At 46.9% G+C, this 22,803-nt stretch overlaps 2 protein-coding genes across 21 annotated transcripts in view; one reads left to right on the top strand and one right to left on the bottom strand.

Moving 5' to 3' along the window:
- LRRC74A (leucine rich repeat containing 74A) overlaps positions 1–5,886 on the bottom strand; it is a 43,856-nt gene extending 37,970 nt beyond the window's left edge. For 4 of the 14 annotated variants that reach the window (XM_054448078.2, XM_054448081.2, XM_054448086.2 and 1 more), the window contains exons 1-3: positions 5,493–5,844; positions 3,798–3,926; positions 955–1,013 (exon numbers count right to left, since the gene is read on the bottom strand). In XM_054448078.2, the coding sequence (XP_054304053.1) occupies positions 955–1,013; positions 3,798–3,926; positions 5,493–5,529 (225 nt within the window). In that variant the 5' untranslated portion in view covers positions 5,530–5,844. Of the gene's footprint in view, positions 1–840; positions 1,014–3,797; positions 3,927–3,968; positions 3,977–5,492 lie in introns of all 14 variants that reach the window. The other 10 variants (XM_054448073.2, XM_054448082.2, XM_054448080.2 and 7 more) reach the window with 6 other exon arrangements.
- ANGEL1 (angel homolog 1) overlaps positions 2,071–22,803 on the top strand; it is a 38,370-nt gene continuing 17,637 nt past the window's right edge. Inside the window, exons 1-7 of one of the 7 annotated variants that reach the window (XM_054448068.2) lie at positions 2,071–2,118; positions 3,183–3,251; positions 13,234–13,348; positions 18,007–18,591; positions 19,507–19,733; positions 20,153–20,222; positions 20,809–21,242. In XM_054448068.2, coding sequence (XP_054304043.2) covers positions 3,207–3,251; positions 13,234–13,348; positions 18,007–18,591; positions 19,507–19,733; positions 20,153–20,222; positions 20,809–21,242 — 1,476 coding nt within the window. In that variant the 5' untranslated portion in view covers positions 2,071–2,118; positions 3,183–3,206. Of the gene's footprint in view, positions 2,119–3,182; positions 3,252–3,781; positions 3,811–5,905; positions 5,967–5,995; positions 6,159–6,302; positions 6,492–13,233; positions 13,349–14,691; positions 14,886–14,920; positions 15,343–18,006; positions 18,592–19,506; positions 19,734–20,152; positions 20,223–20,808; positions 21,243–22,803 lie in introns of those variants that run through there. The other 6 variants (XM_054448069.2, XM_063651926.1, XM_054448067.2 and 3 more) reach the window with 6 other exon arrangements.

Raw genomic sequence — 22,803 nt, 5'->3', positions numbered from 1 at the left:
TTCAGTGTATTGGTCCTTACTGCACAGTGAGCATATAAACCTGGTGGTCCTGTAAGTCCTCTTTATTTTTCTCTGTTCATTCTTTCCATGGATAATTTAACTATTACCAATTTTAAATGTCACCTCTAAAGACACATCTACCTCTCTACCTTACTGAGCTTTTTTATAATGGAATTTTCTGTTTACTTTTCTAAGTGGACAAACAGTGTTGTGCTGACAGGCAGTTGTTAGGTTTTCTGTTTTTCTGTGATGGGAGTCAGTTTTGTGTGTAAATCAGTTATTACACATTATATAAAGTCATGATGAAGTCAAGGTCAAGTCCTTGTCTGGTCATACCAAGCTGAGAGAGAACACTACTTCTGTGGGAAAACTTGATCTACTCTACACCTTGGTCTTTATGAATTATAATGTTGCACAAGGCAGACATTGAATGGAGTGGGTCAGTAGTAAACCCATTTATAGCAAAGGTGAGCTTTGGAATGGAGACCCAGGCTGGCATTTTGTTGGTGCTCTTGCATTGATAATTGGGCGTGGTCACTTTTCCTGGGCCCAGGGGCTGGTGCCTTTGCTTCCTGAACAGTAAAGAGTATATAGACTTCTATTTTTCTCTCCCCAAAGTCTCTGCAAGGAGCATAGACTTCTAAGGCCCAGGTTGCTAGCAGCCTCCTACCAGGAGCTAAATAAATCATCTGGCAGCCAAGCAGAGCCCAGGGCAGTGTGGCATAAGGGCATAAAGTGTGGGTTTAGGCTCTATAGGAGGGGCCCTCTGAATCTTGGGCCTACCACTCTGCCAACCCTCCACCTCCTCCAGGTTTCATGAGCTCCCACTAGCATGCTCACCACCAGGGCTATAGCAATAGCCTTGGTACCTCTGGGGCCCAGGCCGTGGTGGTTGAGGTTCACGTAGGACTCCTCCATGTTCCGAATGAAGTAGGAAACAGGCACTACACCCACCAGCTTGCAGGCCTCCAGGTACAGCTCCTTTTGTCCAGTGGTGAAAAATTTCTCATCATCTGCAGAGAAGGATGGGCTGAAGTAGGATTTCTCTTCCACCTTTGCCTTCTCTCCCCTCTGGCCCCAGTGACATTCACTCACGTCTAGACTGTCCTCTGCCAGAGGATCTCTCCCGGTGGATATGTGCTAAGAAGCCTGCTCCTGTCTGGGAAGTCAGTCCACGGTGGGAGAGGGAGACTCTAACTCCAGAAAGTCCCAGATGAATGTTTCCCTTTGGGTAGGAGATGAGGCCCATGGTTTTAGGCCAGAAGCTTCCCTAGAAGTGAGCAGTGTGCTTCACCCCACCTACCCAGGTTGGCCACATCCAGTGACTGGTCATCAAGGACATAGAAGGCCCAAGCCCTCTTGCCCACCTTTGGACAATTCTGAAAGGCCAAATGCGGATGACTTTTGATGGTTGATGGAGTCTCCATTTCACTTTTAGTTTCATCGCCACTATCACAAGGTTGTGAGTCACGAAAAAACTTTACCAAAGACTTAGAGAGGCACCAATGTTTAAAAAGCCCAACTAGGACACAGTGGACTTCTCAAAATGGCAAACCAGTGAATATGGAAAGACCTCCACATCAGCGAGAAACAAGCATGCTTGCATGTGAATGGTCTTTTTTCTTTCAAAAGCTTGCATGTCATTTTCCTTATAAAAAGGACTGTCATCCTTGCTTTATTGACGACAAACCTAACCTCAAATAACACACAGTTGGTCAGTGCTAAAACCAGCTAACAGAAGTAGGGACTGCACCTTTCCATTCTAACCGCTGGGGGCCTTTATTTCTTCGGCTTTAGGCCAGCCTGGCCCATGGTCACTGGGCATCGGGCCTCCCTGGATTCTGGGTGCCCCACAGCTGTGTCCTCATTAGGCAAGTCCAGCCTATGGCAGGGCTTCCTGAGGCCAGCTGGCGTCTATGTCTGCATCTGTTTTTCCTTCAGATCCCAGGGCCTTTGGCCAACCCCGTCCCCCTCCAAACAATCTAAGGCTGACAATGGGAGCTTTGTTGGTGAAAGGACAAGTGCTTCACAGGGAAGCTGATTTTGCAAGCACAACTACAAATTAGACTTCTCTTTGGGAGGCTTGTACAGCAGCGCTTCTCAGCCTCAGCACTGCAGGTATTTTGGGCTGGATAATTCTGTTCTGAGGGCTGTCCTATACATAGTAGGGTGTTTAGTAGGATCCCTGGCGTGGACCCACAAGCTGCCAGTAGCAACCCCCCACCCCTAGTTTGCCCAATGTCCCCTTGGTGCAAAATTGCTTCCAGGTGAGAACCACTGTTGTGGAGAAAAACAGCTCATGGCAAGTGAGCAAACCAGGCTCGTCTCCCCCTCTTCTCTAGACTCACAGCCAGCACTGCTCCCAGGTGGCCCATTTCCCATGCCGTCCCTGCCCATTCCCAGTGTCTCAGCACCCACAGCAGGGGCGCCAGGAGCCAGGGCTGCTGAGCCCCGAGTTACCATTCAGGACAGAGTTTTTGGTGCCACATTCAGCCATTAGAGGTTCCTGTTGGCAAAAGCAGGGAAGGTAACCCCCAGGTTTTGTCCCTGGGACTAATTCTGCTGGTTTTGATGCTGACCCTTTCTAGCTGTGTTCCCTATTGTTATATTTTATGGGTAGCTTGCGACAGTGTTAGCACTTGCTGCGGTCAGGGGAAGAGATGGGGGAATGAGATAGAAACAGGACCCTTTGGCCAAACATCCAGTGTTGTCCTTTGCTACCTTCTCCAACCACGTGAATGAAGTTGGGTGTTGGAAGCAACATTAGCAACAGACTTGAAGTTGACAAGAAGCCACAGAAAGAGCAACAAGCTGCCTGGGGGTCAGTGGGGAGGAGGTCTGCGTAGAAATGTGAAGATGTATGTTGTATGTTGACCATGGTGGGGAGGTTTATAAACTGACTCTATGCAGATGAACTTCACAGTTCAATTTGGCAGAACTGGCCTTCCTCCATCTCTGCTGCCTGTGAATCACTGACACTAGCCAGCTGCAAGGCCACAGGGGAGGAAGGGAAACTGGGCCAGCCTTGGCCTGGGAAGTTTGAGGCTGGCCCTGTCAGATGGAACCAGTGTAATTCTCCCCTTGCTTCACAAGTGTTCTCTTTCGATGCTTCCCTTCTTGGGGAAACTGGGAGGAGAGAGAGGGTGGAGGTGTTATTTGCATTAACAGAGTCTTTGTTTCAGCTCAGCCGGTCCCGATACCCAGGCATGCTTAGATTTATCAAGAAAAGTAGGGGAAACCAGAGCTCTAAGGTAAGTGTGGGAAAGTCACTGGGATGCAAGATAGGCCACAGAAACACTCCAGGGGCCTGGAATATGGAATACAGAAGGCAGGACCATCAGAGTGAGTCAAACACGGGATCAGCCAATGTGCTGGGCAAACTCCCGCTGTCCCTGGGCAATGCCTATAATCTCTTTAAGGCCCAGTTCCTCTTCTGTTGAAAACGGGCAAAGATGCCTACCTCCTAGGACTATTGCAAAGATTGCATAGGATGCCCCACGTGGAAACATTTAGAAGATCAGAAAACCTTGTTTGTGTATTGATTCCGCTTTTAACAAGCCAACGTGAGGGCACTGCTCCTGAGGCAGGTGACAAGCGTGGGAAGCTGCAGCTGCTCTTCCCTGCCAGCCCGGAGAAGGACTCCAGGCAAAATCGAGCAGGCCTTTCTGCCACATTTCCTCCACAGGCCGTCCGCAGGGCACACTCTGGAAAGGAGTGAGATGACAGCTCCTGGAAACCAGATTTCTCCACCTTCTGAGGAGAAGCTGCCCTGACTGCCCCCAAATGCCCATGCTCACCTTCAATCTCCAGGTCTGTTTCCGAATTCTCCCGGGCTGGTTTCACTTTTTCGACAGTCGGCGGGGGTTCGGCCTCACAGTAGAGCATTTTATCGCTGCTCTGTTGTACTGGCTCAATTTCAATCTCATCTGGAAGAAAAAAACTCATCTCCTTGATGCCAGGAATAAAACCTGCCGGCCTCTCCAATAAAGCCTGCCGCTGCCGCCCCTCCATCTCTGCTCCCTTCCTCTGAGTCCCAGGTCCTCAAGGTGCCAAGCCCTGCCAGGGCAAGTCCACTCTACAAACCTCCCTTCCCCAATAGCCCTGGCTCCAGCTGCAGGGTCCACGGGAGCTTGTGAAACCAACTCCCTTCTGCTCCCTGGAGACCGGCTGCTCCTGCCCCCTTCCCTGTCTGAGGCCTGCCTTGGAGATCGGCTCCTTGCTCACACTTTCCACTTCTTATGTGTTTGGGTGGGTTTTGGGGTGTGCTGTTACTCTTTCAGGTGAAAGGGTGGGTCCCGATACACAGGCTTCCTTATTGTCAGGCGCAAATGGTGCCAGGGAGTATAAGGGGCAGGGCAGGGCAGGGGAGGTGGCAACTTAGGTCAAATAGAAAATAAAATGGACCAGGAGCAGTTCCAGAGAGCAAGAGAGAGAATTTGATTCCTAAGAATTTGACTTAGCTTCTCTTCCTTCCAATCTAACATTGATTTGTGATTAGGAAGAAGGAGGGGCTTGAAAATCTCCCTTGGGTCGAAATGAATTACTATGATTAATTCATAGTAATGAATTAATCATATTCATTGCTGGGAATAGAGCTCCCCTCACACCAGTCCTCTGCACTTGCTAGATGTGGTTTTACCACCTCTGGGCCATTGACCTGGGATCAGCCATAGGCTCCTGAAAGCCCTGGGCTTCTGGAAGCCACACATAAAATCCAGAGCTCAATCCTAAGGCATTGGCAGGACTCAGTAGTTTCAAGAAGCCATGCCATGCCTCTGAATGACCTGTCAGAATTTAGCCAACCTACTCATTGGGTGGGCTGAGCATTTGTGGCAGGGGTCCCAAGTTTTGACCACCCAGATTCTAGGATGGTGGGGTTCCTAATGAGTCCATGCAGGTCTTTCTTAATCCTTGTCCATAGACCCAGGTTCCAACATTTATCTCCCAGACTGTCTGGGATACACAGTGCAGGTAGCAGTGACTTGGTAGTTGGAAGACAGACAGCAGCTTGGCTGTCAGACTGCTGAGTGCCCTTAGAAAAGTGATGAATTTCTGAGTGTTAATTTCCTTGTCAAACAATTTAGAATTCCATTCAACCAGTAGAATGCTGGTAAATATTTAACAATTGATTCTCCAGGAAAAAAAAAAAAAAACAAACAACACCAAAAACATCCTGATTTATAGCGTTAGCCAATTCACGTGGTGTAAATATTCCCAATGTGGCTGATTTCAAACTACAAATATGGTATCAACCAGGCCACACAATAAAAATTAAAGCTGGCTAGAGCCAGTATGAGGTAGTTGTGGCATAGCACTGCAGCCAATTCTTCCTGTTTGCCAAGCCCTGAACCCAAGTCAGTATAACAAATCATCCTACTTCTAGAGGGTCCCAGGTGAGGAAAGAAGTGGGCTTCAGGGTCCTGTGATCACTAGGTGTCGTACTGAGGCAGCAGGGACGGGCCTGAGTGGTGAGAGATGGGATGCCCTTTCACCTTCTGTCTCAGGCTGAAGAGGCTTGTCATTGTCCATGGTGCCAGGACCCTCTTGAGGGCAGCTGCCAACTTCTTGCCGCCTCTCGACTGCTTCCCTAAGAAGCACACCTGTCCATTCACCTCTGTCTCAAACTCTGTGAACTTCCCTCATGTGGGGACATCCCAGGGGAGCCTGCAGTTATCCTTCCCTCCCAGCAAGCCCTGGGAAGAGTGGGCTTTGATGGGAATTGGATGTGCATGAATTTGACCCCAACTCTGTCTGGGAGAGATAGCTACTTCTCCAGCTCATCCGGGAGAGTGGGACTGCTCTATTGCTGGGAGCCCTGTCCAAAGGATCCCCATCTGCCTGTGACTTTGTGACTCAGGAGCCACTTTCATTTCATCTTCAACATTCCGTGACCTCATGCAGTCATTGTGATTCACATGGTGGACCTGGCAACAGCAGGCTTCCCGCCCTCTGGGTGGTTCTGGCAGGTACCTGTTCTCATATGTCTACTGGGGCCAAGCCCAGGCTTGGCTGTGAGTGCTCAGGTGCTGTGGGAGGGAGGGGGGGGCCTCTCAGTGGTGTTGTATTTCCCTCTGAGTCAGGATCCAACCCAAGCCCCTTAATTAGGTGACTGTGAAGAGCTGCCATCATGTTCTTCTCGCAAGAGAGCTGTGCTTCAGGTATGAAGTATTTCAGTGATGGGTGAAGTCAGTTTTCTTCTGCCCAGCTCTTCTTCCTTTTTCTTTTCCCCGTGGGAGAGCATCTTAACCTTGGAGCTGAAGATCAAAAGCAAAGCACAATGAACATATGTCCTATCACTACAGTTTGTTGCAGCCAAAGCATTGTTTAATCCAAACTACGGGGCTGCCTACCTTGAGACCATTCAACCAGCGTTCCCACACTTGGCCATTCTCACATGTGTTGGAGTTGAAGTCCAGTTGCAGTTTGGTTTTGGGAGAATCTGGAGGCACATTTGTTCTTTCTTGATAAGTTTTCAGGACATCAACGGTCAGGTCAGTGACTGGAGGGTTTGAGGATGTCAAAATTCGTTTTTTTTTTTTTTTTTTGCTACTCAGAATGAGGAAGATCTAGAAATGTGTGCAAGGAAAACATGATTAGAACCATGGATCAAAAGAAATATGTATACCTGAGGTGTTACTTATTCCTTCAAGCATTCATGCTGAGAAATACTTATTGAGTCTCTATTACGTACGGGCGCTAAAATAGGCACCACTGTGGGGAAGGGATGCAGACATGATTAAGACAGGACCCTTTTAAGGCATGTGCAATGCATGATAGAAATTGACAGGGCCACCCTAGGGTGAGGGTCCTGGGCAAATATTTTTGGCAGAGTTCTTGCTCGTATAAACAATTTGAGTCACCCTAAATCGGCATGGCAGCACCATTCTGGTGGCCCAATCTCATGTGGTCCTTCTAAAGAAATACCAAACAGGCCAGAGAGAGTGATCAGCTCCTAGGATGATCAGGTAGACATGAGTCCTGGTGATCCTCAGGGCATCTGGCTGGCCAACACTATTGCAGAGGATAGGGAAGCATTAAGAGGGAGAAAGAGGGATCGGAGAGCATGTGTGTCCTGGTCTAGGGCTCTGGGTGCTCTACTCAGACGGCACCATCTGGTCTCAGGTACTGAAGGGTGAGTGAGAAAATCTAGAGGTAGGTGCTCCAACTAAGCCACTGGATAGAGGCACCACCAGCCTGGATCCCACAGCAGCAGGGAAACTGAGAAGGGTCTTTGGGGAAATGTGCTGGGAGTTCAGGGGAGGGTGAGGTTTCTTCACATTGGGGAAATTGCGTGGGCTCTGGACAAGTAGAGTCCAGGGAAAAAGCATTTCCAGGAGGTCAGGATGAAGGAAGGCAGCAGATCCCCACGTAGGAGTGCAGGCTGTGAAGACAAGTAGCAGAAGGGGAGGCCACCAGGGCCAGGGCAGCTTCAGGGAGAGATCCGAATGCAATTAAAAGGCAATAGGGAGACAATGAAGATTTTTGAACAGGAGAGTGACATCATCAGATATTTTCTTTAGAATGGTGGACAGCAATATTTTTTGCATAATAATCAATTCTGGAAAAAATAAAAATGTTTAAGGACAATAATTAAAAAAGAATTTTTTTTTTTGAGACAGAGTCTCGCTCTGTCACCCAGGCTGGAGTGCAGTAGTGCGATCTTGGTTCACTGCAACCTCTGCCTCCCGGATTCAGGCGATTCTCCTGCCTCAGCCTCCTGAGTAGCTGGGATTACAGGCGTGTGCCACCACGCCTGGCTAATTTTTGTATTTTTAGTAGAGACAGGGTTTCACCATGTTGGCCAGGCTGGTCTTGAACTCCTGACCTCAGGTGATCCGCCCACCTCAGCCTCTCAAAGTGCTGGGATTACAGGAGTGAACCACCGCGCCCAAACGTGTATGCCCATTTTGAATTCCCACCAGGAATGTATGACAGCACTAGTTGCTCCACATCCTTGCCAATATTTACCATTTCCAGTTTTTGGTTTTGTTCTTCCATTCTAGTAAGTGTGTAGTGGTATTTCATGGTGGTTTTAATTTGCATTTCCCGAATGGTTAATGATGTTGAGCATCCTTTCGTATGCTTATTTGCCATTTATATATTTCCTTTGTTCTTTGTTCAGATCTTTTGCTCATTTCATTTTATTTACTATTTTTTTTGAGATGGAATTTCGCTCTTGTTGCCCAGGCTAGAGTGCAATGGTGCGATCTTGGCTCACCGCAACCTCCACCTCCTGGGTTCAAGCGATTCTCCTGCCTCAGCCTCCCAAGTAACTGGGATTACAGGCATGCACCACCATGCCTGGCTAATTTTGTATTTTTAGTAGAGATGGGGTTTCTCCATGTTGGTCAGGCTGGTCTCGAACTCCCAACCTCAGGTGATCTGCCTGCCTCAGCCTCCTAAAGTGCTGGGATTACAGGTGTGAGCTACCACGCCTGGCCCTTTTGCTCATTTTAAGTTGGGTTGTTTATTTTTTTATTGCTGAGTTTGGCAAATTCTTGATATATTCTGGAAATAAGTCTTTTGTCAGAAATGTGATTTGCAAATATGTTCTCTCAGTCTGTGGCTTGTCTTCTCATTCGCTTAACATGTCTTTCACAGAGTAAAAGTTTTAATTTTAATAAAGCCAAATTTTGTCAAAATTTTACAGATATTATCTTTTTTTTCCTATTATGGATCACATTTTTGGTGTCATATCTAAAATTTATTTGCCTACCCCAAGGTCATGCGGATTTTCTCCTGTTTTGTTCTAGAAGTTTTATAGTTTTGGCTTTTGCATTTAGGTTTATGATCCATTTAATTTTTTTTATTGTCATGAAATATGCATGATAAAATTTGCCATTTTAACCATTAAATTTAACATTTTAAAGTGTACAATTCAGTGAGTTTAAGTATATGCACAATGTTGTGCAACCGTCACCACCATCTATTTCCAGAACTTTTCCTGTGACCCATTTTGAGCTAGTTTTTGTATAAGGTGTGAAGTTATAGGTTGAGATTCATTTGTTTCACATGTGGACGTTCAATTTTTCCATCGCCATTTATTGAAAAGACTATTCTTTTGCCATTTAATTGTCTTTTGACCATTGTTGAAAATCAGCTGAATTTGTATCTTTTCAATTTTGTTGTGGGGCTAGTATTTCAGAAACCACATAACCAGCATGTGCTGTACCCTCTGATTAAACTGTTGTGCTTTTGAACTACTGGTTTGTGAGGTAAGCCATCATGGTACTGAGAGGTGGGTCTGAAAGCAGTTAGGGGTGGGAGGTGCATTGACTGTACAGTTAATCCAAGGAGCTTGGCTTACATTTTGAGGACAGTGGGAGTTTGCAGTAAAAGGTCTTAGGCAGCAGTGACCTGATATGATTCACAGAGTGGAAAGATTGCTCTGGCTGCAGTGTGGAAAATGGATCGAGGTAGGGGAGAATCAACACTAGTCAGGAGTGGCTGGAGGAAGTGGAGCCATTGAATAAATACAAAGAAGGCCAAACCACATGGATTTGGGAATCAATCAGATATATAAGAGAAAGCGGAGAAGAAAAAAGCAGGGGCCAGGATAGCTCAGTACATGGTTGTGCCACTCCTAAAGGAGAGAACAAAGGAGCTGGGGCAGGGGTCTTTTGGAGGATGGTGGCGGGGAGGTGATGAGTACAGCTTTGGCTGGGTTGAGTCTTTGAGTTGCCGCTGGGGTGCCCACTGGGAGAGATCCACAGGCAAAAAGATTTATGGGTCTGTGGCCCAGGAAAAGGATTTGGGTTAAAAATGTAGATGTGTGAGTTGTCAGCATATGGATGGTATTTGAAGCCATTGGAGTGGTGAGACTTTCCCAAGAAGGGACAGTGGAGTAAGACGAGGGGAGAGGCCAAAGGAGAAATCCTAGGAACATCATCAGGGAAAGGATGGTGGTGAGAGGAACAGAAGTGAAGGACACAAGGATAGGACATCCACCAAGACAAGCGGAAAACAAGAATGTCACAGAAACCAAGGGAAGAGAATCTTACAAGAAGGGGGAAGTTATGCAAAATTACAGAATATTCAACAAATAATAATGCCTAGGGCATGTTCTTTCTGCAGGACCCTACTATCCTCAACAAGGAAAGCATCAGGAACAGTGAGGAGGGAGTTTTGGTGTCATAATGGTGATGGAAGCTATATCTCAGTGGAATGAGCATGAATAAGAGTGAGGAATTGTAGACAGCAGCTGCAGACAACTCTTGCAAGAAGATTGGCTGTGAGAGGTGGGAACGCAGGGGCTAGCTGGAGGGGACCTGTCACTGAAGGAGGGCTTCTTGACAGGAGTGATTTGAGCATGCTTAAATGTTGATGAGAAGGGGTCAGTGAAGGAAAGGAAAGGGGTAGTAGAAGGAGCATCATCTCAGATGAGGCGGGCGGGAGGGGGTCCGGAGCATGGTGGAAGTGCCAACTGCTGTGTTGGGAGAAGAGGAAAAGTTGGTTAGAGATGCTGGTCAATGCATTGTTGTGGCAACAGGGAGTAGAGAATTTACACTTGGTGGCTCTATTTTTTTCTCTAAAGTTGATGGGGAGATAATCTCCTGAGAGCAAGAAGGGAGGCAATAGGGCAGAAAGTTTGAGAAGAATGATCGTTGTGAGAATGGGAGAGAAAGCTAATTAAAGAGCATAGAATTGCTGGGGAAGGTTGCGGGCAGAAGAGAGGTTGGAGACTAGCACACTAATGGCCTCAATCTTTGGGGTTGGTAATTTTATTCATTGTTGCTCAGCAGCCCAGATGTAAGAGCCAAGAATAGTTTTACTGACCTACGCAGATATAATCCAAGAACAGTGGGCAGGAGAGTTGATGATATTGGGAAGAGTGATTTAAAAGAGGGGTCATGGGAATTCCATGTTGGAAAGAGAAAGAAATGATGACTGAGGGAAAGCTTGAGAAGGACAGAATAGAGAAATCAAGGGTTTGATGGAGTTAAAAGAAAAGATGAAGTAGAAGTGGGAGAGGCAGAAAGCCATGAGAAAGCCATTAGAGTGGGTGTGTGAATTTATGATTTCAGAGGGGAAAAGTGCCCAGTAATGACATATCCAAGGTGAAGCCAGGGAAGGGAGTGTCTGAAGTACATGGAAATGGAGGTCATTGAGGAGGTCATGGCAATGAGTGTCCAGGGCTTAGAATGGCTCATCCACACTGGTGACAGGAGGACTAGAGGTAGGGAAGAAGACTGTGAGTCCAGGGCTGAAGTTTCAAGGAATCGGGGAGTGGAAAGGAGGTCAAGGAAAGTTAAGGGTGAGGTTGGGGTAAACATTGATGAGTGCCTGATAAATCTCTAATGAACACATGGATGCATGAATCAGTGAATAAGTGAGCAAATGAATGCATTAATTCAGACTAATCTGGCACATTCTGGGAATACCTAGCCATAAATCTTGAGATTCCCAAAGAAAACACTAGGCTCAGAGAAGGCAGATTACTAGGAGTGTAGGGGCCTCAGGTTATCATAAGAGTTGAAGATGAGCAAATCTTTTCAGCCTATCCTATCTGAGAAGCTGTTTGCACTCTCTAGAACAGCCCATGTTCAGTACGGTAGCTATTAACTCCTTGCAGTATTCAGGACTTGAAATACGGCTAGTCCAAATTCAGATGTGATGTCCAAGTAAAATACACACTGGATTTTGAAGACTTAGTACAAAAAAAGAACATAAAATATCTCATCTTGAACTATTGATTACAAGTTAAAATACAAAATTTTTGGATCTATGGGGTAAAATAAAATATTATTAAATTAATTTCACTTGCTTTATAAATTGATTTATTTTTACTTTTTACATGAGGCTACTAGAAAATTTTAAATTACATATGTGGTTCACAATATATTTATTTTGAGCAGCACTGTTCCAGGCATTGGTCAGTAGCCTCTGTAATCCTGAAGAAAGCACTATGCTGCCACAATATTTGCACATGTTCAACCAATAAGTTAATAAATGCAGCCACTCTGTTGGAATTCCACATATATTTGTTGTCATAAGTAAAATTTTAGCCCTCAAGGGCTTAAATTTCTTATGGACTGGAAATGTCCCTTTAAGAGAGCATCTTAAGTCTCTCAAAGTATTGCAAAACCTCCCACTTGCTCCATTAGATAGGTTCTGCACCCTGGAAACCATGGTAGTGATGGATGCAGGTGCTCATACTTGTCTTCATTGTTAGCACAGCTGGAATGAATTGAGGGAATCGTGTCTCTTCTTGGGATATTTCTGACACAATGAGGCTGGAGACTGTGCAGATTGCACTTGTAATTTTCCTCTGACTGGGGAAGCCTAAGGCTCAACTCCTTCAGGCCAAGTCTCCTTGGAACCTGTAGTTATTGGCTTGCTTAGTAATACCCATTACAATTTGGAGGGCAGGAGCCCTATTTTAGCCAGAAATTGTGGAAGAAGATCCTACCTCAGCCACGTCCGGAGCTGCTTTTCTGCCCAAATCCAAAAATGTAATAATAAACATTGAGAGTTTATGCTGGGTCAGGCACAGTGAGGAAACTGAGGCCCCAAGAGCTTAGGCAACCTGAGAGGTTCCACGGGTTAAAAAGTAGCAGAGCCAGGATTTCAAGTCAGGTGGTCTAACTCCAAAGCTTGTGATCCTCATATCACCCTACACCTTCCAACACGGCTGATTATGGACCAGGAAACAAAAAGAGGGAAGCCTCACTTAACTGGCCGCAGAAAAAGCCTCTGAAAGAACATGGATCAGTTGGGCTGACACATTGTGCCCACACATGTGCATTGAACAGCCCAGTTGAGACTGGATCCTTTAGCAGAGGTTCCCAAACCGTGCATTGGAATAAGTAAGTGTTTAAGGGCCTCATTCCAGGGCTGCTAAATCAGAACCCTGGGAGTAGGGCCTAGAAATTTGTATTTTGAAAGCATTTTCCCAGTGGAGATAAGGGAACCATTACCCTTGATTAGGATCTGATTTGGAACTTGGACTTCTGGATAACTCATGGTACAAAATGGAAGGAGGGTACAAGGAGGGTTTTACTTAAGCCACATCAAAGGAGGGGGCCTGACCTCGGGAGCGCCTTTGGTAGATCCACCATTTGTGCACTAATTTCTAAGCAGCTTCCCAACCTTCAGATTGCTGGGCCTCTGTTTCATCTCAAACAAAGGGATGAGTGCTGTTGCCTGAAGGCAGGCAGACATTGCCACCTCTAGAACTAAGGGTAAGTAGTGGGAAGGCCACAATACTAACCCTCTCCTGCTTCCTCCTTTTAGCCTTTCAGTGTTATGATGTACCCAGCTGGTCCAGGATCTGGTGACTCCCCAGAAGGCTTCCCTGAACAACCAAGGCTCCAGCCACAAATTGGAAATCGCACAACTCAGACACTGGGTACTGAAACTGGGTGCATTGTCCAGTCCCTCCTTCAGAGCCTGTTTGGGGTAGAAGATTGGGGGAGGGGGACTGGGGAAGAGAGACTCAAAGAGGTCGCAGGGTGGCACAGAAGTGATGGCAGAACTGGCCTTCATTTAGTGACATATGCTTTGTTCAACCAGTCAATAAAGGCTTATGTGGTGGCTAGTAGTGCTAGCGAATGCAGATTCGGCCGCTTGCAAAACCAATGAGCAATGGTATGGTAGAAGGAGACTGACTTTATTATAAACCAAAGCTAGCAGTGCGGAAAAACGATCCAGGCTTTTGCTTTAATGGAACTGCTTCACATTTCCAAGCAAAATGCGAGGCTTTAAGAAGTTTTGGCATGGAGGGTATGCAAGGGGTGAGGCAGTGCAGGTCTTCATGACGAGTTCTGATGACTTGTCTTGAGTTACTGCCCATCTGGTGAATGGGCTGGCATCATCTTGGGCTGGGCTGAGTTATAAATTAACTGTAGCCTTGAAGCAATCTCCTGGTGGAGGAGATTTCCACAGATGCCTATATTGTTTCAAGATTTAGTCTCTGGAACTTTAAAGCAAACATACAATTAGATATGCTAACAGTGTGTATGAGGGGTGCTGGGGTGTCGGGGGGTGCCTAGTGGTTAACTGAACAAAAATAAAGAAATAAAATAATATAACAAGAATATAACTTTCAAGCTGGGTACTTGGTTACAGTAGGTGCTTGGATTGTATTAGAGATACCTCAAGGTGAGCAAACAACCAGCCAGAACTGGTCCCTGGCCTTGTGGAAGTTTCCCTCTTCTCTCTCTCTCCTCTCTCCCTTCCCTCTCTCCTCTCTTTGTCCTCCCTCTTTCTCGACTCCCTTACCAATGGGAAACCCTGTTTTTCTAGATTAGGGAAAAGAAGGCCCATTTAGAAAGTAGGGAAGGAGACAAAATCTCACTTCCTGAAGCAAGGTAGGACTCAATTTGTGACCTAGAATCTGAGACAGGGAAGTAGAGGCAGGAAAACGGGGAAAATGGGGGAATAACTCCCTTCCTTTCTGGGTTGAGAAGGGCTAGAAGTCAAGGTTAAGTGGAGCCTTAGAGAAAGTCCAGCTCTTCATTTTACAGGTGAGGAAACTGAGGGGCGGAGAGGCTATAGTGTGGTCACAAGGTGGACACCTAGTCAGCTGCAGAAGTGGGAATAAACTGTGGCCTTTGAATAACACTATGGGGCCTCCAGTGAGGCGCTCAATTTTAATTCGGGAAGCCTGGGTGGCAGCCGGGAGCTAGGGGAGGCTAGTTGCCATGGGAACCGGCTCCTCCCACTTCCTGCGTGCGCACCCGTAGACCTACGCTCCCAATAAAGTTGTTGTTGAAGCGCGGCGGCGGCACCACGTGGGCCGGACCGGGCCGGGGGCGGGGCCGAGCTGAGAAAGGCTCTGCTGGCTGCAGTGAGGAGCGGAGGCGGGCGCGGGCGGCCGGCCATGATCGCGTCGTGCTTGTGTTACCTGCTGCTGCCGGCCACGCGCCTCTTCCGCGCCCTCTCAGGTACCGGCCAGGCGTACCGACAGACAGGAGCCCGGCCGGGGCCCACCTCTGCGGGGCTCCGCGGGCCTGGGGCGGCGTGCGGTTGGCCGGGCCTCACGACTACCGTGTCCCGGGCAGTGCCGAGGTGTAGGGGGGCGGTTCTGAGCCCCTGCCCCGCGGGCCCCTCCTGACCCCACGAGGCCTGGACCTGGCCGACGTCCCTCGTGGGCGGCCCCTCCTGCGCCTGTTGTCAGATGGCGTCCGGCCGCGGTTAAGGTGGAGAGGAGCTGTGGACGGGCAGGGCCCTTTCCTGGCCCTGGGGGTGCAGAGAGATTGTGGGGTCGGCCAAGTCAGCACCCCGGGGGGTCGAGAAGGGGTAGTAGCTGGACCTAGGCGAGTGCCCAAATTCTCAGCGGGCGAGGCGGATCGGCTCTGGGAGGTTTATGGCCGAAGTACTGGACGCACCGATCTTCCCCAGGTTAACTTCACACTCACCTTTCACTGCCACCTGGCAGCTCTCGCTCTTCTCTCACCGGTGTCTTTGGTTGAAAAACGGACGTTCAATCAGAGACACATTTAGATCTCATCTTTGGAGCATTCCTGCCCCCACTCCCGGCGGTTTAGAGGGAGATGTGCTGGGGTGGGGGCAATGCCCAGTCGATACCTCAAAGAGGGGGTGGTTATTTCGTTACTGTTTCATAATTTGTCTGCATTCTCTATTCCTGGGCTTTGAAATTACAGAGGGTTTTATGCGACCATCAGTTTCTGAGACCCCATGGAACTCGCAGACTTTTTGCCTTTAATTTGTGGGACAGGACCAAGAAGTACTTAGGAATGAGGGCTCCAATTGTATATTCTGTGGTTTTCCTTTGCGGAACTTTACACAATTGATACGCAATGTGTGTGTCATTGATAATATATATTTCATATAGAAATATTTTAAATTTTACTGTGTATCTGCCGTTAGAATGCAAACTTCAGGAGGGCAGGGCCACGTCCATTTTGTTCGCTGTATCTCTGGTGTTAACACATTGCTTGGTATATAGTAGGCACTCAGTGAATTCAGGAATGTCTTGTGTGTCCATATTTCTGAGGAATGTGGGAAACTCCACAGAAGTAATTGTTTTCAGAGAACTAAACATATTCTTTTAACTATGTTGCTGTTATTCCTGGAGCTCTTCTAATGCCTTAGTGATATAGTATACTAGTCCAGAGGTTTCCAGACCAGTAGAGTTCTAGGGATCTCAGAGGAGGGCCCCCCACCTACACATTACAGTAGTCCCACTTATATTTACTTGGCATATTTGGTTTCCAGATAAGATTTTTAAAAAACAAAAGCATTCTGCTGCTGAAAATCCACCACCACCACCACCACCAAAAGACATCTGCCAAAATTGAAAGCCAGTAACTTCGTGCATGCGAACCAAAGAACCTCTGCCATCTGGTATACACAGAGGATGTTTCAAGTGGCAGATAATTAGGAAGTCCTTGAGATGAAAGCCCAACGACCCAGCCCATACATAGGTTTAGAGCAGGGTTTCTCAATCTCAGCACTGTTGACGTTTTGGACCGGATCATTTGTTGTGGGTCTGTCCTGTGAATTGTTGGAAGTTCAGCAGCGTCTCTGTCCTCTAACCACTAGATGCCAGTAGCAGTGCTGCAGTTGTGACAACCACAGTGTCTCTGAACGTTGCTAAATGTCTTCCGAGGGCAAAATCACCGTGGTTAAAACTATTGTTTAGAAGGAATAAATATACATAGACCCCAAACAAGATATTTGAACCGTCTTTCAATATTTGAGCCACTTTTAAGTTTTCTTCCCTTTAAAAAAAAATTGCCAATAAAATGAGTCTAGTGATTGAGGGCCAGCATCGTGCATGTCACTCGTCCTGTGCTGTAAATAAATGGTTGAGTGTGTGAGTGTGGGAGTTGTTTGCTCTAACCAAAATACTGTGCTCAGAGTTTGGGGGCTCTAATTTTAGAGTTTTTTCCCACGTTCTTTCTTGCCTGTTGGTGGTCATTTGTAGCTGCAGTAGCAGAGGTCAGCTGTCTCTTACTGTCAATTGTTGGCACCTTGTAATTTATAGCCTCTGATGTGTTGTGGAATGGGAAAGCAGATAATGAAGTTTGTGAAGATTTTATTACAATAAGTAGCTTTGAGAAAGGCTTAAGGGCCCTTGCTAAGATGTAAATTGTATAGATTTTTGAGACTATCTACTTTAGGACTTTTTCTTTTGGAATACATTCATAGATTAGGGAATTTATACAGCTGGAAAAGCTCTTAGAGATTATCTAGTTCAAACTTCTCTTGTCTCTATTTTTTTAAATTTAAAATTTATTTTTTTTCCATTTATTTATTTTTTTTTTTGAGATGAGGTCTCACTTTGTCTCCCAGGCTGGAGTGCAGAAGGGCAGTCATAGCTCACTGCAGCCTCGACCTGGGCTCAAGCAATCCTCTCATTTGAGCCTCCCAAGTAGTTAGGACCATGGGCATGTGCCACCGTACTTGGCTAATTTTTAATTTTTTGTAGAGATGAAGTTTCGTTATGTTGCCCAGGCTGGTCTCTAACTCCTGGCCTCAAGCGATCCTACTGCCTCTGCCTCTGCCTCCCAAAGTGCTGGGAGCCACCACGCCTGGCCTCTTGTCCCCATTTTACAGTCAAGAGTAACTCCATCTGACTAGGGGCATTGCTCAAGGTCAGTTTTATTAATTTTGGTGCTAGATCATAACCCACAGTTCTGATTAACAGTCACTTGCTGGTTCCAATGTAATGTGGTTCTTAGAACCAAAGAGTTTGTTAATAGTAGTCTTAACTAAGTCACGTAAAAGGAGTGTGGTTATATGTGCCCATCTGTGTTCTAGATTATGTGAGACAGCTGTTCTTTCATGCACTGAATATTTATCAGATCCCTGCCATGTAAATTAGTCAACACTTGTAAAGAACAGTGCCTGGCACATAGTGAATACTTTGCCGTGATGATGATGATGATGTCCAGGCATTAAGGTGGGCAGGCCCAGTGATGGTAAAATGGTGAGCAAGGTGGATATGGGTCTTGCTTTTATTGGGCTTATGTTTTAGTTGGGAGAAGAGTGTGGGTTGGATGACAGTCTTATAACCTGGTATTTTGGCTTTCCTCCTAGATGCTTTCTTCACATGTCGAAAAAATGTCCTTCTGGCGAAGAGCTCATCCCCCCAGGTAGAGGGCGACTTTGCCATGGCCCCTCGGGGCCCTGACCAGGAGGAATGTGAGGGCCTGCTGCAGCAGTGGCGAGAAGAAGGGTCGAGCCAGGTGCTCTCAACTGCAAGTGAGGGGCCCCTTATAGATAAAGGACTAGCCCAGAGCAGCCTGGCACTTCTGATGGATAATCCTGGAGAAGAGAATGCTGCTTCAGAGGACAAGTGGTCCAGCAGGCAGCTGAGTGACCTTCGGGCAGCAGAGAACTTGGACGAGCCTTTCCCTGAGATGCTAGGAGAGGAGCCACTGCTGGAGGTGGAGGGGGTGGAGGGCCCCATGTGGGCAGCTATCCCCATGCAGTCGGACCCCCAGTATGCAGACTGTGCTGTCCTCCCAGTGGGTGCCGTGGCCCCAGAGCAGTGGGAAGAGGACCCGGCGGTGTTGGCCTGGAGCATAGCACCTGAGCCTGTGCCCCAGGAAGAGGCTCCCATCTGGCCCTTTGAGGGCCTGGGGCAGTTGCAGCCTCCCCCAATGGAAATACCATATCATGGTGAGTCTGACAACTGGTTGAGTGAGCCAAGGGAGCAGGGTGTCTCAGGTGTGGGCAGAGCCATTGCTAAAGAGAAGATTCTATGGTAGGGAGCTCTGCCACTGCTTCTATTTTTTCTAAGAATCTTGGCGTGTCAGATCTAGAGGGTCCTTACGGATCATCTCATCCAGCCCCATGGTTTTAAAGGTGAAATAATCACAAGGCAGAGAGGTAACAGAACATGACTAAAGTCATAAAGCCAGGTAGGGGAAGAACTGAAAGCATACTCTAGTTCTGATTCTCCACAATGTCATTTCTCTGGTGGTAACCCTAGGGCTTTCTGGGGTTAGGGATGGAGAGGTCTCAGGGCCTCTACTCTCTGTCTCAGTCACAATCACCTGAGTTTTATTTGTATTGTATATTGAGAGTCCATTAAAATTTGAAGAATGGCGTCAATAGATTTGAAATCCACTATGCTGCCACATGCCATAGGGGAGATGGGGACACACCATAGTTTCTAGTCCCACAGACTCTTCCAGGTTTAGGGGTCAGAAAACACCCGGGCTGCAATTACTCTAGAAATGTCTTTAACCTCAGGTGACTGTTAAGCACACTCATCTGAGTGATTCTCCAGAGATTCATGGATTTATCAAAAATGAGAGAGTGTCAGCTTGCATATATGGAGCATCTATTAGCTGCTAGGTACTGGGGATGTAGTGGTGAGCAGGCCAAGATTGTCTCTGGCCTTGTGGAGCTAACCATGTCATCTGAAGAATGTCCATAGAATGCTGCTCAATTCCCCACAGAGAGGGATGGGTGTCAGGGAAGATGGAAAAAGGAACTTCAGGCATAATATTACTGAGTCAGGAGTGGAGATGGCGGCACCTCTACATTACTCGTACTTGCCATGGAATGCTTTTCCCAATCCCTTTGCAGAAATTCTGTGGCGAGAATGGGAGGATTTCTCCACCCAGCCAGATGCTCAGGGCCTGAAGGCAGGAGATGGCCCTCAGTTCCAGTTCACTCTGATGTCTTATAACATCCTGGCTCAGGACCTGATGCAGCAGAGCTCAGAGCTCTATCTGCATTGCCATCCGGACATCCTCAATTGGAGCTATCGCTTCGTGAACCTCATGCAGGAATTCCAGCACTGGGACCCCGATGTGAGTGAAGAGGGGGATTTGCCATCTTGCATTGTTGCTGGACCTGGGCTGTTTCCCAGTGCTCTTAGAAGATGAGTTCAACCCATAGTTGTTCAAATGATTGGAGTCCTGTCTAGGGCTGGAGCTTGCCTGCCTGGTGTCAGTGAGTTGTTGGCAGATGCTGAGAAGAATCTCCCTAGGTGTGCACTTTCCAGCACCTTTATGCAGGAAGGGAGGCTTGAGGGATTCAAGGAGCAGGAAAACCCAGTGCACATGTCCAATCTCTTCAGCTTAAGTCTGGGCCTGTTCTTGCTGTTGGTGACTCTGGGAAGTTTCAATGTGACCCAGCAGCTTCCCACTTGGCCTCAGGACCTGCTCCTAGAGGGTGGGAGTCACATTCCAGCACTCTGGAGTGATTGGGTTTCTTGTCAATTTCCCAGATCCTGTGTCTCCAGGAAGTCCAGGAAGATCATTACTGGGAGCAGCTGGAACCCTCTCTGCGAATGATGGGTAATGCAGCTCCCTGGGATGCTTGCCAGCTTTTCTTTCCACAGCCTTGTCTACTCTCTCCTGAAGACCCCGTCCTTTCCTTTTGTCTTAGTAAACCCTCAGTTTCACCTGTGAGCTAGCTCCTTCCATGTGTGCCTGAGAAAGTAGAATTCTGCACTTTTAAAGCAATTCTGACATACATTGCTGTTTGATCCTTGAAGTAACCAATGTGGTGAGACTGTTATTATTCCCATTTTACAGATGAGGAAACTGAAGTTCTGAAAATGCATGTGACTTCCTCAGAATCACAAAGCTACAAAGCTAGTAGATGTGGAGCTAGGAATCCAGCTTGTCTGACTCTAGATTCTGTGCTCTTTTCTATTATGTTACATTGCTTCATACCCTTCCCTCCTTGCCCTTCCAGCCCCTCAGTCACCTGGTTACAATGTAAGGGGGAACCTGCTGAACCAAGGAAGTGGCAAAGGCTCCTTTATTGAGTAGCAGGAACAATGCCTCAGGGGCATACGCTGGGACTGCTTGTGCTGGTTGGAAGGGATTCAGGCTTTAAGGACTCTGACCCATCTCTTTGGTGGGATTTTCCTTGCAGGCTTTACCTGTTTCTACAAGAGGAGGACTGGGTGTAAAACCGATGGCTGTGCTGTCTGCTACAAGCCTACCAGATTCCGTCTGCTCTGTGCCAGCCCTGTGGAGTACTTCCGGCCTGGCTTGGAGCTACTTAATCGGGATAATGTGGGCTTAGTGTTGCTACTGCAGCCACTCATCCCAGAAGGCCTGGGGCAAGTCTCGGTGGCCCCGCTGTGTGTGGCAAATACCCATATCCTTTACAACCCACGCCGGGGTGATGTCAAGCTGGCCCAGATGGCCATTCTCCTGGCGGAAGTGGACAAGGTGGCCAGACTGTCAGATGGCAGCCACTGCCCCATCATCTTGTGCGGGGACCTAAATTCTGTCCCTGATTCACCTCTCTACAACTTCATCAGGGATGGAGAGCTCCAGTACCATGGGATGCCAGCCTGGAAGGTGAAATGGGAGAGGCCACGGTGTGGGTGGGAACATGGTCTAAGAGAGATTCAGGCATTAGCATCAGTGCTTCTTCTGTGGCAGGGACCTCAGTACACCTGCTCTGGCCTGTTCCTCCTTTTTCTTGTTATGTTGAATAGCTTGTACCCAAGCCTGGAAGTTAAGAATTCTTGAGTACTTTGGCATATTGGAATTTTTTTCAGTTTTTATCATTAATATTTTTAATTGACAAGTAATACGTAAGTACATACTTGGAGGAACTTAAACATTATACAGTAAGGCACAGGCCTGTTTTATTACCCACATTCCCTATTCTATTCTCTTAGAGTCACATAATGACCGTTCCAAGTTTGGTGGTAGTCTTTTAGCTTGTTTTCTTTGCATTTACAGTGATATCTATGTTCCTATGATATTGTAATCAGTGTTTACATTTGTTAAGCACTTAACTGTGTGCCATGTGCTATTTTAAGCACTTTATACTCATTAACTAATTAGTTTTCACAATTTCCATCATGGCTTCCATTTTATAAATGAGGAAACTAAAGCTCAGAAAAGTGAAGTAATTTGCCCTAGGTTATGTGGGTAGTTAATGGTGGAGCCAGGATTTGTAACCAGGTGGTCTGGCTGCAGAGCTCTTACCCTCAAATGCTGTGCTGTCATTGCTTATAACAGCCAATATGTAATCTACCATGTCTGTTTTATAAACATGATACACTACTGTATGTTTCATTTATAGCTTGTTTTTTTTCACTCAGCAATTTGCATATGGATCTTATTCCTTCTAACTGTTGAGTGTTGATGACAAACACCTCATAGTTTTATCAGCTTGTGCTGATTTCTTTATGTCACTTAATCTCCTTGTTCCTCTATTTTGCCCCTACTGTTTCAATTTATTGACTAACTTTTGGCAAGGCACAATGGTGGAAGGACACAAAACGATTGAATTACTGTTGTGCACATGGGATTTTATGTAAATGAGCCAGATGTGTGCAGAGAAAGGCATGATCTTGCCCTAAAGGAGCTGTAATCAAGGAACTCAGGGAACGAGGAAAAGAATTTACTGACTGCCTGCCACATGACAGGCACTGTTAGGCATAGTGAATGAGAGCACTTGCTTTGAAGCCAGACAGTCCTGAGTTCAGATCCATGCTCTGCCACCTTGAGCAAATTACTTAACTTTCTTGAACCCCATTTGCCTCATCTATACAGTGGGGGATATAATGGGACCTGCCTCAGAGGTGTTTTTTTGGGTAGATTAAATAAAATAATGCGTGTAAAGTGTTTTCCAGTATCTGGCTCAAAGTCAGTAACTGGTAGTGATTATTAAGATTCTTGATTGTACGTGGTATTATTATCCCATTTTATTTATTTATTTATTTTTTGAGACCGAGTCTCGCTCTGTTACCCAGGCTGGAGTGCAATGGCACGATCTCGGCTCACTGCAACCTCTGCCTCCTGGGTTCATGCGATTCTCCTGCCTCAGTCTCCTGAGTAGCTGGGATTACAGGTGTGTGCCACCATGCTTGGCTAATTTTTGTATTTTTAGTAGAGACGGGGTTTC

The sequence above is a fragment of the Pongo pygmaeus genome, chromosome 15 (genome assembly GCF_028885625.2).
Source record: "Pongo pygmaeus isolate AG05252 chromosome 15, NHGRI_mPonPyg2-v2.0_pri, whole genome shotgun sequence".
Classification (NCBI taxonomy): Eukaryota; Metazoa; Chordata; class Mammalia; order Primates; family Hominidae; genus Pongo; species Pongo pygmaeus.
Note: the sequence above shows the minus strand (reverse complement) of the source record. Positions and strands in the feature narration are given on the sequence as shown.